The 17,511-nt window shown below is 45.8% G+C and overlaps 1 protein-coding gene across 2 annotated transcripts; it reads left to right on the top strand.

The window, feature by feature from the left end:
* The first annotated feature begins 5,207 nt into the window (after positions 1–5,207).
* On the top strand, positions 5,208–13,576 carry LOC121540196 (flavin-containing monooxygenase 5-like). Of its 2 annotated transcripts, XM_041848882.1 has the most exons (11): positions 5,208–5,505; positions 5,775–5,927; positions 6,140–6,328; positions 6,476–6,641; positions 6,898–7,040; positions 7,219–7,418; positions 7,964–8,197; positions 11,983–12,104; positions 12,307–12,379; positions 12,606–12,854; positions 12,949–13,576. In XM_041848882.1, the coding sequence occupies exons 1-11, from the start codon at positions 5,497–5,499 to the stop codon at positions 13,133–13,135; spliced, it is 1,725 nt and encodes a 574-aa protein (XP_041704816.1). In that variant the 5' UTR covers positions 5,208–5,496; the 3' UTR covers positions 13,136–13,576. The 2 variants fall into 2 exon arrangements, with proteins under 2 accessions (XP_041704816.1, XP_041704817.1); XM_041848883.1 differs by lacking the exon at positions 5,775–5,927.
* The last annotated feature ends 3,935 nt before the right edge of the window (positions 13,577–17,511 follow it).

The following is a 17,511-nucleotide window of genomic DNA, read 5'->3' as shown; positions in this document are numbered from 1 at the left end:
GGCTCTTCCTAGAGCTGGCCGCCCGGCCAAACTGAGCAATCGGGAGGAGAAGGGCCTTGGTCAGGGAGGTGACCAAAAACCTAATGGTCACTCTGACAGAGCTCTAGAGTTCCTCTGTGGAGATGGGAGAACTTTCCAGAAGGACAACCAGCTCTGCAGCACTCCACCAATCAGGCCTTTATGGTAGAGTGGCCAGATGGAAGCTACTCCTTCAATCCTGACTAGTCTTCCAGTCCCTACCGCTGAAAACATCCCCACAGCATGATGCTGCCACAACCATGCTTCACCATAGGGATGGTGCCAAGTTTCCTCCAGACGTGATGCTTGGCATTCAGGCCAAAGAGTTCAATCTTGGTTTCATCAGACCAGAGAATCTTGTTTCTCATGGTCTGAGAGTCTTTAGGTGCCTTTTGGCAAACTCCAAACGGGCTGTCATGTGCCTTTTACTGAGGAGTGGTTTCCGTCTGGCCACTCTACCATAAAGGCCTGATTGGTGGAGTGCTGCAGAGATGGTTGTCCTTCTGGAAGGTTCTCCCATCTCCACAGAGGAACTCTAGAGCTCTGTCAGAGTGACCATCGGGTTCTTGATCACCTCCCTGACCAAGGCCCTTCTCCCCCGATTGCTCAGTTTGGCCAGGTGGCTAGCTCTAGGAAGAGTCTTGGTGGTTCCAAACTTCTTCCATTTAAGAATGATGGAGGCCACTGTGTTCTTAGGGACATTCAATGCTGCAGAAATGTTTTGGTACACTTCTCCAGATCTGTGCCTCGACACAATCCTGTCTCTGAGCTCTACAGACAATTCCTTTGACCTCATGGCTTGGTTTTTGCACTGACATGCACTGTCAACTGTGGGACCTTATATAGACAGGTGTGTGCCTTTCCAAATAATGTCCAATCAATTGAATTTACCACAGGTGGACTTCAATCAACTTGTAGAAACATCTCAAGGATGATCAATGGAAACAGGATGTACCTAAGCTCAATTTCGAGTCTCATAGCAAAGGGTCTGAATACTTATGTAAGTAAGGTATTTCTGTTTTTTATTTTTTATACATTTGCAAAAATGTCTAAACATGTTTTCACTTTGTCATTATGGGGTATTGTGTGTAGATTGCTGAGATTTTTATTTATTTCATCCATTTTAGAATAAGGCTGTAATGTAACAAAATGTGGAAAAAGTCAAGGTGTCTGAATAAGGTGTATTCTCATCCAAGTGGAGAAGTGTAACTGGAGCACATTATTAGTCTGATGCTGAGCAGAAATTACAATAAGAAGCATTTTAGAGTTGTGTTTATAAACGCAGCAAGACATTTCTTACGCGTTCCATAAAAAATGTATGCGTGAAAAACACAGAATTCTGCACTAATGCGACCTCTACGTACTTTTCTCGGTGTAGCCAGCCTACTTGGTAAAATGCAAGATTACCTTTAAACCAAACATTAGGAAATGTAGCTGGCTACATTATTTCTATGATAAACACTAGAAATATAATGGCCTTGCATCATTTTAGCAAAAAAAGCCCATGCTTTTTCATTGTAAGCTAATTTACTTGTGTGGTTGCCAGCCAAATAGCGTTGCACTTCTGTTGTCATCTGATGAAAATGAAGCTATTTTCAGACAAATGTCTTGCACTAATGTATTTTCTGTGAAGGAAAACTGTTGATGCACATCCCTGATCAGTCTGTTGAAGCAAAAAAGACACTGTTGACTTTCAATATAAAACGCGACTGTCACGCCCTGACTTATGGGACTCTAGTATGTTGAGTCAGGGTGTGGATATCTATGTTAGTATTTCTATGTTGCATTCTAGGTTGTGTATTTCTATTTCTATGTTTGGCCGGGTGTGATTCCCAATCAGAGGCAGCTGTCGCTCGTTGTCTCTGATTGGGGATCATACTTTAGTAGCCTGTTGGCACTCATTAGTTGTGTTGTATTGTATTGTACCTGAGGACTTCACGTTACGTTGTTTTGTTCGTGTGTTTATTCTTTGTAATAAACATGTATCCATTTCACGCTGCGCCTTGGTCTGACCCGTCCTTCAACGTCCATGACAGAAGATCCCACCAAACACGGACCAAGCAGTGTGCCCAGGAGCTGCAGACACCCTGGACACAGGTAGTGGAGCAGAGATCATGGACTTGGGGTGAGATAAGAGATGGAGGCCCTGAAAGGAATGTGGGTGGAGAAGGAGAGAGTAAACGGTAGAGGACCCTGGGCGAAGGAGGAAGCCCAGGCAGGAGAGGAGAAACGGTGACCCAAGAGGACGCGGTCACGACGAAAGCCTGAGAAGCAGCCCCAAGATAATTTTTTTGGGGGGCACACGGGGTGGTTGGCAGAGCCTGGGTTCAGAGCAGAGCCAACTCCCCGTACTCACGCTAGGAAGCGTGTGACCGTGCAGGCTTCTTGTTATGCGGAGCTACACACTGTGTCGCCAGTGCGCCGGCACAGTCCAGTGCGTCCTGTGCTAGCACCACGCACGTGCCGTGCAAAAGTGGGCATCCAGCCAGGACGGGTTGTGCCAGCTCTCCGCTCCAGACCTCCAGAACGCCTCCCCAGTCCGGCCCGGCCCGTTTCTGCTCCTCGCACCAGACTAGTGGTGCGTGTTCCCAGTCCGGCCCTGCCCGTTCCTGTTCCTCGCACCAGACCAGTGGTGTGTGTTCCCAGTCCGGCCCGGCCCGTTCCTGCTCCCCGCACCAAGCCAGTGGTGTGTGTTCCCAGTCCGGCCCGGCCCGTTCCGGCTCCTCGCACCAAGCCAGTGGTGCGTGTTCGTAGTCTGGACCGGCCCGTGCCTGCTCCTCGCACCAGACCAGTGGTGCGTGTGTCCAGTCCGGCACGGCCCGTGCCCGTTCCACTGGTGCCTAGTCCGGCACCGGTCAGCTGCTCCACTCTAGAGCCAGAGCAGTCCGCTCCACCGGGGTCCAGTCCAGCTCCGGTCAGCTGCTCCACTCCGGAGCCAGAGCAGTCCACTCCACCGGTGCCCAGTCCAGCTCTGGTCAGCGGCTCCAGTCCGGAGCCAGAGCAGTCCGCTCCACCGGTGCCCAGTTCAGCTCCGGTCAGCGGCTCCAGTCCAGACCCAGACGTCAGCCCCTCTCCAGGTTCGGGGTCTCCCACACCAGGGTCCAGACAGGGCTTGGTACATCGTGGGAGGAAGGAGAGGGGAAGCAGCGCGCCGAGGTCCAGACCAGACATGGGGCGCAACGGGGAGGCTGAGAGAATGTGGTCGTCACGCCCGGAGCCGGATCCGCCTCCGAGGCGCAATGCCCACCCGGACCCTACCCTGTTATGTAAGGTTTGTGCGGTCGGAGTCCGCACCTTTGGGGGGGGGGGGGTACTGTCACGCCCTGACTTATGGGACTCTAGTATGTTGAGTCAGGGTGTGGATATCTATGTTAGTATTTCTATGTTGCATTCTAGGTTGTGTATTTCTATGTTTGGCCGGGTGTGATTCCCAATCAGAGGCAGCTGTCGCTCGTTGTCTCTGATTGGGGATCATACTTTAGTAGCCTGTTGGCACTCATCAGTTGTGTTGTGCCGTGCCTGAGGACTTCACGTTACGTTGTTTTTGTTCGTGTGTTTATTCTTTGTAATAAACATGTATGCATTTCACGCTGCGCCTTGGTCTGACCCGTCCTTCAACGTCCGTGACAGCGACCCCACTCAATACACTGCTCCCGTTTTCTCCAGTTGTGCTATTTGCAAACAAACACATGGTTCAACTGTTCTGGGGAACTACGGTAAGCTTCATGATGTAAAATAATGTGACAGGTGAAATGAAGAACATGATCTGCTTTATCTCCTAATGTATTGCACAAGTTGACTGCAGGTATTTACATAAAAAGTATCTACAAATATTACCATTTATTGAAAAACATCAAATAAATAGTTTCAATGGTGTTGACGGTATTGAAAAACCATCCCCTGGCTATTTCCAAATATCCCTGTACACCGAAGCCTACCCTCACCCTCACCCTATTACCTCAACCCCTATCCCCCTTTCTCCCTCACCTACCTTCTCTCCAACCTCAGCCGAGGACAGCCTGAACACCACCCTCCTCTCACTCTAACCCTATTAGCTCAACCTATACCCCCTCTCTACCGCCACCACCCAGAAAGCTTTAACACCACCCTCCACACTCCTCTCACCCGAACCCTACAACGTCCACCCACACCTCCACCCCTCCTCCACTGCCTCCTCTCCTCTCTCAACAACACACAGAGAGCCTGAATACCACCAGACACAACCACCCCCTTCCCCCTTCCTCTCCTGTACTACATGATCTACAAACATTTGCTGAGAAGTTTATTATTGGAGTCAAGACTATCAAAGAGTATACTGGAAATGGAATGTGTCTATGATATTTGTATATGAGAACTGGGTAGAAAGACAAACCTTTGAAGAGATTCTTCGGTACTTGTATACTTTTTAGCCAGTAGTTCTGAAAGTGAAAGTAAGGATCCAAAAGTGGTCCCTGACAATTGCGTACTACATCACATATGTGCATATATTTGCACCACGTCATTGCTCTCTCTCTCTGCTGTGTCCACTGAGCCGTTGGGACCGCCCTGTAACCTCTTTGGATAACGCTGGGCAGGCCTCTTGCTAGCTGTCACTCAAATGCGAGGCTAGAACCCAAATTGCTAGGGCGCTGGCCCAAGTGGGGGGAAAAGTAGGGAAAATGGTGCGGCACAGCTTCAAGAAAACAGTTGCTTTCAAACTAGGAATTTCATGGCTAATTGAGGTAAAACTGTAATTCTGCTCATAGATTATGCATGTATGAACTACACAGTGACACATCCAGCCCAAAGCGAGAGGTTTAAAAAATACTTTCTTAGTTGCCAAAGTACCAGAGCATGCCTTTAATGCCACTTCACCTCATCTTTATTCCCAATGTTTCTGTGTGGAAAGAAAAATGAATAAATCAATTATAACTCCATGCTGTCAGCACTTTATCTTACATGTCCACCCCTTCTAGAGGATTCTGTCAAAACACGTTAAAGGCAACATTGTGGATGGTGAGATGAGTTCATACTCATGTAAATTAATTTCAGGTGTTCCCCTCAAGTAGATTAAATTGATCTCTGTAGGCTAGTAACAACCCTCAGGGTTTATGTGTGTCAGTAAAGGGTTAACTTTTAGGACACTCCCCTACCCTGCTTTTGGTTCACTTCCTGATTTATGAACTTTACTCTGCTAATATGCTGCTCAGAGTCTGTGTGCAGGACAGGGCTATCAGCTCAGGGAAAAGTTAAAATCCTCAAGGAATTAGAAAATTTGACCTAAAAGAATGTCTAACTACAGATTACAGATCCAGTTATTCCAAGAATCCATTTGGAAATATTTGCCTGGGGACCAGACGGGTGTCTGACTACAGATATGGTAATTCCAAGAATGCCTCCCTTAATCTAACCTGGGGAAATGACACAGAGCACCAAACGATGACCTGCATTTGACACAGTTCCAGTCAAAACTACTCCAGCCGAGAGGGAGCAAAGTCTATGGAGCAGGTGAGTACAGTCGCTGGTTGAGAGTCAACTGATTTTGATGAGTTGACATTCTTATTCAGGTTTATTAAATTATATTTTAAAAAATTCAGGAGTGATTCTGTTGGTAGAGTGAGTTGGGCATTTGTTGGTTTAACCTGCCACTGCAGACGGAGGAAAGATAAGAGGGATCAATGGGGTGATGCAATGGTTTCTCTGTAGGCTCAGTCAGTGGAAACTGAATTAGAGCGTCTCTCACATCAGCCTTCTATTGTGTCTCCAATCCTCTGCAGAAAGACAGACAGTCAGGTAGTATGACCCGACGTGTGGCAGTGATCGGGGCGGGTCCCTCAGGTCTGACCAGCATCAAGAGCTGTCTGGATGAGGGTCTGGAGCCCACCTGCTTTGAGAGCAGTGATGACATCGGGGGGCTGTGGAGGTTCAAGGTGAGGAGACGAGGAAAGGAAGCCATTTTGGACTATAGAGATGCACCCCTCGTAACTGTGCATCACCAACAGTGTTCCTGGGTGCATCTGGAATGACACCTTACTCAGGGTATAGGGCACAACTTTTGACCAGAGCCCTATGGGAGGAAAAAAAGGCCCTTTATAGGAAATAGTGTCATTTCAGACATACCCTTGTGTCTGTGTGTCCACAGGAAACCCCTGAGCCGGGCCGCACTAGTATCTACCGATCCCTGGTGGTGAACACCTCCAAGGAGATGATGTGTTTCAGTGACTTCCCTATGCCAGCTGACTACCCCAACTACATGCTGCACTCCCAGCTGCTGCAGTACTTCAGGCTCTACGCTCAACACTTTGACCTCCTCAGACACATCACCTTCCAGGTCAATACTCTCTCTCGTCTTTTCTCGTCTTTTATCTCTCCTCTCTCTCTCTCCCTCTCTCTTCTCCTCCTTCCCCTGATGAAGGACCTGTCCAAGTCATTTAGACTCTACACGACTTTCTATGATCTGTTACTGTGTGTGTTTCAGACCAGCGTGCTGACCGTGAGACAGAGGCCAGACTTCAGTCGTTCAGGCCAGTGGGAGGTGGTGACAGAGAACAGGGAGGGACAGGAGGAGAGACACGTCTTTGACGGGGTCCTGGTGTGTTCAGGACACTACACACACCCTGTCTCACCGCTAGACCAGTTCCCAGGTCAGTTTAAAGCATCTAAACACTATACACTATCTATAAACAATCTAAACACTATTTATACACTATACTCTATATACAGTTTTGATACACCCATAGAAGTGTCAACGTTTTGACCATAAGGTCCTCGTCAAGCCTGTGTGTGTTTTTCCCCCCCCTTTTTTCTATGGCATATGTTTACATCTGTGAAGTGTTTTGGATGTGTGTAGCCAACAGGTACAATACCTCTTCAACCACCTGAGTGTTGTTTCCCATGCAGGCCATGAGTCGTTCCCTGGCCGCTGCCTACACAGCTGGGCGTATAAGGATGCTGATGCATTCCGGGGGAAGAGGGTGGTGGTGGTGGGGATCGGGAACTCTGGAGGGGACATCGCTGTGGAGATCAGCCGGGCTGCAGAGAAGGTGGGGCTCACCTGTCACAGGAGGACATATTTAAGCTAATACTTTCTTGAGGTACAAAAGCGACCCAGGTTCAAACCCAGTGGTTCTCATACTATAAAGAGAGTTTGGCCATTCATGTCTGTCTCTCTATTTCTCTGTTCTCCCATTTCCCTTTCTTTCTTACATCCCACCCCCCTAGACCTTCCTGAGTACCCGTAAGGGGGCGTGGGTGATAGCTCGTATGTCCAGTAGCGGTCTCCCTCTGGACATGATGGCCATCTCGCGGCTCACCGCCCTGCTGACCTCCCTGCTGCCCAGAGCGCTGGTCAACTGGGCTGCAGAGAGAACCCTTAATCACCGATACGACCACCGCCTCTACGGCCTACAGCCCACACACAGGTGACCAGCACCCCACTACAGCCCACACACTGGTGACCAGCACCCTACTACAGCCCAAACACAGGTGACCAGCACCATATTACAGCCCACACACAGGTGACCAGCACCATATTACAGCCCACACACAGGTGACCAGCACCCTACTATAGCCCACACACAGGTGACCAGCACCATATTACAGCCCACACACAGGTGACCAGCACCATATTACAGCCCACACACAGGTGACCAGCACCCTACTACAGCCCACACACAGGTGACCAGCACCCTACTACAGCCCACATACAGGTGACCAGCACCCTACTACAGCCCACATACAGGTGACCAGCACCATATTACAGCCCACACACAGGTGACCAGCACCCTACTACAGCCAACACACCGGTGACCAGCACCCTACTACAGCCAACACACCGGTGACCAGCACCCTACTACAGCCCGAAACATAGGTGTGACAAATATGCAAATGCACTATGGCAACATTTGAAAATATGAAAAACTAAGAAAAAACGATCTCTCATTTCTCTCTCTCTCTGTCCTCCCAGGCTGCTAGAGCGGAAGCCGCTGATCAACGATGACCTCCCAGGCCGTATACTGCAGGGGGCAGTAGTGCTGAAGCCAGACCTGAGAGGGTTCCAGGGGTCCAGACTGCTGTTCCAGGATGGAACCGCGGAGGAGGACATTGATGCAGTAGTCTTCTGTACCGGATACAATGGGACCTTCTCCTTCCTGCCCCCGTCACTATGTCCAGGACCTGGGGGGGAGCTCACGCTGTACAGGTGCTTTATAATACTGGCCTGGACAGACGGTCAAATCCTTACTTCCACTTAAGTCTAATATTCGCTCAGTCATGAATTGATGTCAATAGAGCAAGTTACATTTCGACTTTAGGTACAGTTTGAAATTTAGTCTGGTGGTCCCAAATAGGGGAGGGTTGTGTGTTTTTTTTATTGGGCACAGGGGAGGGTAGTGCATTCACCCTTTTGCAGGTTTTACTATATCATTTCTTCCATCCTAGCCAAATTTCCTCATCTGCTTGCATGCGCCTCCCCTATATTTTATTTTTATTTCAAGGTGTTTTAGTACTTCCCTTATGCCAAGGCTATTCAACTGGCGGCCTGCGTGCCAGATCCGGCAGATCCGGCCCGTTTATTAATATAGACTGGCCCTTTGACCATTAATAAAATATCTGCAAAAAAATCCCTGCTAAAATCCGACTTTCAGTGACAAAATGACGAGCACTATTGTAGTTGTCTATAGTGTGGTTTCTATCCGTTTCTAGCGCCTATGTGGCATGTTGATAATTGTTTCTTTATATGAATTTGGCTCTACCGTTTGAATGGTTTATGCTACAAAATATTATGAGCCCATTCCTTAAAGCTACAATTTTTGGTGGGGTTGCACCTCGACTCACGTTGGCTGAGGGCCCTCCACTTCTTTCCTAGTTACTTTTAGCAACATTTAATTTTAAGAAAACTGCTTTATTGGTGTGTGTGCATTGCTTTTTAATACAGTTCTTCCAAAGAATAATCGCATGTGGAAAATGTCCGGCCCCCCTGCAATTAACCTTTTTTTTACATCTGGTCCCTGTAAGAATATAGTTGAATAGCCCTGCCATATGCACTACGCTTTTCCACACGCTAACTATACCACAGGTCAATATAGTCTATCAGTCTGTCTATCCTGCCCTCTAGCCACCATTCAAAGTGACAATAGTTGTATAGGTGGATAGTTTGTCCAGAGGGATATCCTACGAAGCAAGATAGATCTACTCAGGGTTTTTAAAGCTAACCAGCTTCAGTTAGTTTCACATTCCAGCTTATCCGTACTACGCTGGTGGATATTGCTTGTCTGCCTGCCTCTAACTGAACTCTAGCAGGCTTGTAACTGCACGTGCATGGGTGAGACAGTGCTGCATTTTTATTTGCACTAAAATCAAAACGAAAGAAAAGTTATCTTGCAAATTCAGCAGGCTATGGTGTGAAATAGGCTTTTAGAAGTGCCGTCTTTATTTTATTACTTGTCGTTAATGCTGTCTTTGTTGTGCTTGGTGTGCTTATCAGTGCACAAGCACCTTTTTTCCTACTCCTACTGAACATTTTTATATTGTGTGAAGTTTAAAGTGCATTCTGTCTTTACTAAATGTTCAGTTTAAACTCTGTTCAACTCTCCCGGGCTTGACCTGAAGAGACCTGAAGATTGATTGTTGGACATGACAGGTCCATACTTAATCTTTCAAACATACATAAACCCCACCTCATCATGCTGTAATCAATCAAGAAGTGTCACGTTCGTTTACAGACGGGTCAGACCAAGGCGCAGCGTGATATGCGTACATGTTTATTATACTGATAAACACCACGACAAAACAACAAAGGAAACGTGAAGTCCAAGGTACACAAACAACATACCTCACACGGAACAAGATCCCACAACCCACTAGTGCCAATAGGCTGCCTAAGTATGGTCCCCAATCAGAGACAACGAGCGACAGCTGCCTCTGATTGGGAACCACACCGGCCAACATAGAAATAGACATACTAGAATATCAATATAGAAATATACAACATAGAACATACACACCCTGACTCAACATATACGAGTCCCCTGAGTCAGGGCGTGACAAGAAGATAGCCAAGGAGAGACAAAGGTTTAGCCTGAACTCTGTTCAACCCTTGCTCGTTCCAGGGATATGCCTAAGGAGAGCCACAGGGTCATAGTCTGGTTGCAGTCACAGATAACATAAGACAACTGTAGAATTTGACCCAATGACAGGGCAGATGCCCATCTTACACACACACAAACCTAGTGAGAGGAATTCACTAAGTTATTGCCTAGCAACAGCAATGTACCAATGTTTAATTATGACTCCTTGTTTGTCATGTGTGTAATTAACTTTGTTTATCTCATAGTTTACAGAAAAATCACAATCAATAGCTCACCTCCAGAGTATGCATCATGTTAAGTTAATAATAATTTCAGGCAGTGAGCAAGGTACGCTGTACCAATCTCCGTGCAGGAAGGAAACACAGAACCACACAGGTGGAGGCTAGGGTGATGGGTGGGTGCGTGCAAGAAAATGCAACTGCATACTATCCAGCAACCAACAGCAGGAGAGATAGCAGAGAATGAGTGAGTAAAACTGATAAGCTTATTAGACCGCCATATTAAGGTAGGAAGTGTTTGTAGAATATGATTAGTGCAACGTCAGCTGATGCATCGCTGAAGCCTATACTTGGGTTCCCTGTATGAACTAGCGCTGAGCTTAACCTCTTAAGGATCAGACTCTTTTTTTTCAATTTTCGCCTAAAATGACATACCCAAATCTAACTGCCTGTAGCTCAGGACCTGAAGCAAGGATATGCATATTCCTGATACCATTTGAAAGGAAACACTTTGAAGGTTGTGGAAATGTGAAATTAATGTAGAAGAATATAACACATTAGATCTGGTAAAAGATAATACAAACAAAAAAACATGCGTTTTCTATTTATTTTTTTGTTCCATCATCTTTGAAATGCAATAGAAAGGCCACATTATAATATTGCAGTTTAGGTGCAATTTAGATTCTGGCCACTAGATGGCAGCAGCATGTGTGCAAAGTTTCAGATTGATCCAGTGAAACATTGCAATACTGGACTATTTTGTCTGCCCAAATGTGCCGAATTGGTCAATTGATACATTTTCAAATACATAACTATAGAGAACATACAACAATGATATGGTAATACAAAATATAAGTTTACACACTCCCAGGAATGTCATACATGATGGATCATTTGCTTATTCACTAACTTTCACACATCTAGATGGCCGGGCGGGGTAGGTGTGGAGCCAGAGACAGCAGGGGTTCAAACTGTAGAACCCAGTTCCTACATTTGAATATAAAAATGGATTTTATCAAACAAAACTATGCTACATTTTATCTCTGGGACCCTTAGGATGACAAATCAGAGCAAGATTACTGAATGTAAGTACATTATTTACCTTCAGAGGTTAATGTATCAAACCAGTTGCCCTGATGAGTTTTTTGTTGTTGTGCACTCTCCTCAAACAATAGCATGGTAGTTTTTCACTGTAATAGCTACTGTGAATTGGACAGTGCTGTTAGATTAACAAGAATTTGAGCTTTCTGCCCATATAAGACATGTCTATGTCCTGGAAAGTTTGCTGTTACTTACAACAGTCATGCTAATCACATTAGCGCACGTTAGCTCAACCGTCCCGTACACGGGACGCCAATCCCGTAGAGGTTAATGAGTATGAGGGGGGAGGGTGTGCAATTTATTTTACAGTACAAGGAGAGGGTCATATGAATATATTTTCTATGTTGGGGAGGGGGGTGCATTTCTTTTATGACACTTTGATTTGGACCAGCCCACCCATCCCCTCCCTCCCCCTCCCAGTAAATTTTGAACTGTCCCTAAGTGAATGTTAGGATTTGCTCCTTTAAGATACAGAAGATAGATCAACACTTGATAGATCCAAGAGGGGAAATGGTGTCATACTGTATAATTAACTGTAAATTGCTTTAGGTAAAAGTGGTTGTGTTATTTTATTCCAGACGGGTGTTCCCTCCAGCTCTCGAGCGCCCCACGCTGGCCATCATGGGTCTGTTCCAGACTAAAGGACCCATCTTTCCTGCAGTGGAGATGCAGGCCCGCTGGGTCGCAAGGGTCATCGCAGGTACACACATACCTGGTCTAAACTAATCTTGGCAACCCAAACACGAAAATCTTACAAACTACAATACCATTTATCTTACATAGTCTGTCCACAAGAGATTAGGTCTAAACACACACACACATTGGAACGACACAGACCTGTCTGAATACACACACCTGGCAAACACAGCAAAGTTAGAATTCTTCATGGTTGTTTGTTGAAGGGTTGACCCAGCTCCCACCACAGAAAACGATGCTGTCCAAAATCGAGATGGAGACAAAGAGGAACATGAAGAGGTAAACAACATGAAGAAGAGCTGCCTCAATACCAGTAGCCATTAGCCTTGCTTTGTCATGAGTGATTACCTTTGCTGTGACCTGCAGACTTGTCAATTCCCAAATCTAGGGCCTAGGCTTTTGTTCAGCGTGAAATTAAGGCCTAGAGGTCACAAACGCCTTCTCTCTCCTCCCAACTTCTCTCTCTTTCTCCCTCTCCTCCGTCCTCTCCCCTTCTCTCTCTCAGTTACCCGTGTCCCAGACAGGCAGCTCTCCAGGTGGATTATATACCATACCTGGACTCCCTGGCTGAGCAGGTGGGGGTTCGTCCCAACATCCTAGGGCTGCTGCTGAGGGAGCCTGGTGTGGGGCTGCGTGTGCTGCTGGGGCCCTGCACCCCTTACCAGTACCGTCTGAGAGGGCCAGGAAAGTGGGACGGGGCCCGACAGGCAATCCTCACTCAGTGGGAGCGCGTAGCCCAGCCCTTCAGAACCAGGTAGGTAGCCCAAAGGGTAGAAGGGCAGATTAATTTCCCCTTGGGAATCAATAGAATATCATCTCTTATTTTTTATTTTTTTATTCTATTGCAGGCTGGAGCCAGAGCCCCCCAGGCCCCGGGTCCTTCTGTCCCCCTGGCTGATCACCCTGTCCGGGGGAGCTGTGATGCTAGCTGTGGTCCTCTCCCAGTGTAAACTGACCTCAGCTCTACAGGACCTACTACAGGACCCAGCTCACCTGCCGGACTGGCTCTCAGCACTACTGGGGGGCTCGGAGTAGAAACAGCCTATATAGGAACAGATCTAGGATCAACAATAATACTCTATAGCCTCCAATATGGACCAGGCTCTATCTAGCCTCTGCCAAGTCCACAACAACTGGACGTTCCGGTTTTCAGGGGAAATGGAAAGAGAGCCTGAGACGGGACTTCCACTTTTGGACATTAACAAGTCGACACTCCATCTTAACTCCTCCTCCACATTTACTGGATTGGTTGAACAGTGCAGAAAATAACCTACCCCAACTGTTTTTTTTTCTTCTCGTTAGGTTAGGCTGTATCTGACCTAACAGACTGCTTTCATTGTCTTACAAAAAACACTCTATGGTGTGCTTGCTGAAAGCAAGACCACTCGTACTCTTATTTAATTTCTTCTGCAAGCTCTAGCGCTTAAAATGCTTAAGCTATTAACATGAAACCAACTTTAAAATGTGCAGACTGCCCCGACTTAGCGTGATTGAGATTTTGTTTTGTTGATAAATACAGTCATGGCCAAAATTGTTGGCACCCCTGAAATTTTTCCAGAAAATGAAGTATTTCTCACAGAAAAGTATTGAAATTACACATGTTTTGCTATGCACATGTTTATTTCCTTTGTGTGTATTGGAATAACACAAAAAAAACAGGAAAAAAGCAAATTTGACATAATTTCACACAAAACTCAAAAAATGGGCCGGACAAAATGATTGGCACCCTTAACTTAATATTTAGTTGCACACCCTTTGGAAAAAATAACTGAAATCAGTCGCTTCCTATAACCATCAATAAGCTTCTTACACCTCTCACCCGGAATTTTGGACCACTCTTCTTTTGCAAACTGCTCCAGGTCTCTCATATTGGATGGGTGCCTTTTCCCAACAGCAATTTTAAGATCTCTCCACAGGTGTTCAATGGGATTAAGATCTGGACTCATTGCTGGCCACTTCAGAACTCTCCAGCGCTTTGTTGCCATCCATTTCTGGGTGCTTTTTGAAGTATGTTTGGGGTCATTGTCCTGCTGGAAGACCCATGATCTCGGACGCAAACCCAGCTTTCTGACACTGGGCCCTACATTGCGACCCAAAATCCTTTGGTAATCCTCAGATTTCATGATGCCTTGCACACAGTCAAGGCACCCAGTGCCAGAGGCAGCAAAACAACCCCAAAACATCTTTGAACCTCCACCATATTTGACTGTAGGTACTGTGTTCTTTTCTTTGAAGGCTTCATTACATTTTCGGTAAACAGTAGAACGATGTGCTTTACCAAAAAGCTCTATCTTGGTCTCATCTGTCCATAAGACGTTCTCCCAGAAGGAATTTGGCTTACTCATGTACATTTTGGCAAACTGTAGTCTTGCTTTTTTATGTCTCTGTGTCAGCAGTGGGGTCCTCCTGGGTCTCCTGCCATAGCGTTTCATTTCATTCAAATTTCGACGTATAGTTCGCGCTGACACTGATGCACCCTGAGCCTGCAGGACAGCTTGAATTTCTTTGGAACTTGTTTGGGGCTGCTTATCCACCATCCGGACTATCCTGCGTTGCAACCTTTCATCAATTTTTCTCTTCCGTCCACGTCCAGGGGAGATTAGCTACAGTGCCATGGGTTGCAAACTTCTTGATCATGTTGCGCACTGTGGACAAAGGAACATCTAGATCTCTGGAGATGGACTTGTAACCTTGAGATTGTTGATATTTTTCCACAATTTTGGTTCTCAAGTCCTCAGACAGTTCTCTTTTCCTCTTTCTGTTCTCCATGCTTAGTGTGGCACACACAGAAACACAATGCAAAGACTGAGTCAACTTCTCTCCTTTTTATCTGCTTTCAGGTGTGATTTTTAGATTGCCCACACCTGTTACTTGCCCCAGGTGAGTTTAAAGGAGCATCACATGCTTGGAACAAACTTATTTATCCACAATTTTGAAAGGGTGCCAATAACTTTGTCCGGCCCATTTTTTTAGTTTTGTGTGAAATTATGTCAAATTTGCTTTTTTCCTGTTTTTTTTTGTGTTATTCCAATACACACAAAGGAAATAAACATGTGCATAGCAAAACATGTGTAATTTCAATACTTTTCTGTGAGAAATACTTCATTTTCTGGAAAAATTTCAGGGGTGCCAACAATTTTGGCCATGACTGTATATAAATAAATATGATAAATATCTGCTCCAAATTAAGATTCAAAGATGTCTGCAGAAATAATGGGGTGTCAGCTATAACATGACACCTTGAGTTTCCCTAAAATATTTTGGTTATTGAACTCCAGTAAGAAGTGGATTTACACATTACATCATACAGTGAGGGAAAAAAGTATTTGATCCCCTGCTGATTTTGTATGTTTGCCCACTGACAAAGAAATGATCAGTCTATAATTTTAATGGTAGGTTTATTTTAACAGTGAGAGACAGAATAACAACAAAAAAATCCAGAAAAACACATTTTAATGAGGGAAATAAGTATTTGACCCCTCTGCAAAACATGACTTAGTACTTGGTGGCATAACCCTTGTTGGCAATCACAGAGGTCAGACGTTTCTTGTAGTTGGCCACCAGGTTTGCGCACATCTCAGGAGGGATTTTGTCCCACTCCTCTTTGCAGATCTTCTCCAAGTCTTTAAGGTTTCGAGGCTGACGTTTGGCAACTCGAACCTTCAGCTCCCTCCACATCATTTCTATGGGATTAAGGTCTGGAGACTGGCTAGGCCACTCCAGGACCTTAATGTGCTTCTTCTTGAGCCACTCCTTTGTTGCCTTGGCCGTGTGTTTTGGGTCATTGTCATGCTGGAATACCCAACGACCCATTTTCAATGCCCTGGCTGAGGGAAGGAGGTTCTCACCCATGATTTGACGGTACATGGCCCCGTCCATCGTCCCTTTGATGTGGTAAAGTTGTCCTGTCCCCTTAGCAGAAAAACACCCCCAAAGCATAATGTTTCCACCTCCATGTTTGACGTGGGAATGGTGTTCTTGGGGTCATAGGCAGCATTCCTCCACCTCCAAACACGGCGAGTTGAGTTGATGCCAAAGAGCTCAATTTTGGTCTCATCTGACCACAACACTTTCACCCAGTTCTCCTCTGAATCATTCAGATGTTCATTGGCAAACTTCAGACGGGCATGTATATGTGCTTTCTTGAGCAGGGGGACCTTGCGGGCGCTGCAGGATTTCAGTCCTTCACGGCGTAGTGTGTTACCAATTGTTTTCGTGGTGACTATGGTCCCAGCTGCCTTGAGATCATTGACAAGATCCTCCCGTGTAGTTCTGGGCTGATTCCTCACCGTTCTCATGATCATTGCAACTCCACGAGGTGAGATCTTGCATGGAGTCCAAGGCCGAGGGAGATTGACAGTTATTTTGTGTTTCTTCCGTAATAATCGCACCAACTGTTGTCACCTTCTCACCAAGCTGCTTGGCGATGGTCTTGTAGCCCATTCCAGCCTCGTGTAGGTCTACAATCTTGTCCCTGACATCCTTGGAGAGCTCTTTGGTCTTGGCCATGGTGGAGAGTTTGGAATCTGATTGATTGCTTCTGTGGACAGGTGTCTTTTATACAGGTAACAAGCTGAGATTAGGAGCACTCCCTTTAAGAGTGTGCTCTTAATCTCAGCTCATTACCTGTATAAAAGACACCTGGGAGCTAGAAATCTTTCTGATTGAGAGGGGGTCAAATACTTATTTCCCTCATTAAAATGCAAATCAATTTATAACATTTTTGACGTGCGTTTTTCTGGATTTTTTGTTGTTATTATGTCTCTCACTGTTCAAATAAACCTAAAATTATAGACTGATCATTTCTTTGTCAGTGGGCAAACGTACAAAATCAGCAGGGGATCAAATACTTCCCCTCACTGTAGGTCCCCTATACTACACAGAAATGCATAATTATGGATGAATGTCATTCTCTTCATGGTGATGTATCCTAAACAGGTACACAGGTAGAAATATGCAATATAATATGGGTATTATTCTACACACTGGCTATTATTCTAATGAGCTCTGCCCCAAACAAGACCACATTTGGTTGGTCCGGACCAGACCAAATCTGAACCAATCATAGACGTCTATGTTTCACAAGTTTGGACATCACAGTACAGCACAGTAGAGTACAATACATCACAGTAGAGTTCAGTACAGTATTGTACAGTAAACTATAGTTAATTACAGTAGAGTATAGTACAATACATTATACTGTACTCTGGTGTTCTGTACTGTACTGAACTCTACTCGACTGTAGGCCTACTGTATGGAACTATACTCAACTTTACTTTTCTTTACTGTACTGTACTCTACTACAGGGGTTCCCAAACTTTTTTGCTTTGTGACCCACCAATTGAGGTGTCTTTTGAGTAGCGACCCACCATATGCGTTGAGCGGTGAAGAAACATACACAGACATTTACA

This window comes from Coregonus clupeaformis, chromosome 26 (assembly GCF_020615455.1).
Source record: "Coregonus clupeaformis isolate EN_2021a chromosome 26, ASM2061545v1, whole genome shotgun sequence".
NCBI classification, from domain to species: Eukaryota; Metazoa; Chordata; class Actinopteri; order Salmoniformes; family Salmonidae; genus Coregonus; species Coregonus clupeaformis.
Note: the sequence above shows the minus strand (reverse complement) of the source record. Positions and strands in the feature narration are given on the sequence as shown.

Excerpts from the sequence above, each read along its gene's own strand:
- LOC121540196 (XM_041848882.1), top strand. Across the intron at positions 12,380-12,605 it reads ACAAAGAGGAACATGAAGAG|TTACCCGTGTCCCAGACAGG; the intron begins GTAAACAACATG and ends TCTCTCTCTCAG. Across the intron at positions 12,855-12,948 it reads GCCCAGCCCTTCAGAACCAG|GCTGGAGCCAGAGCCCCCCA; the intron begins GTAGGTAGCCCA and ends ATTCTATTGCAG.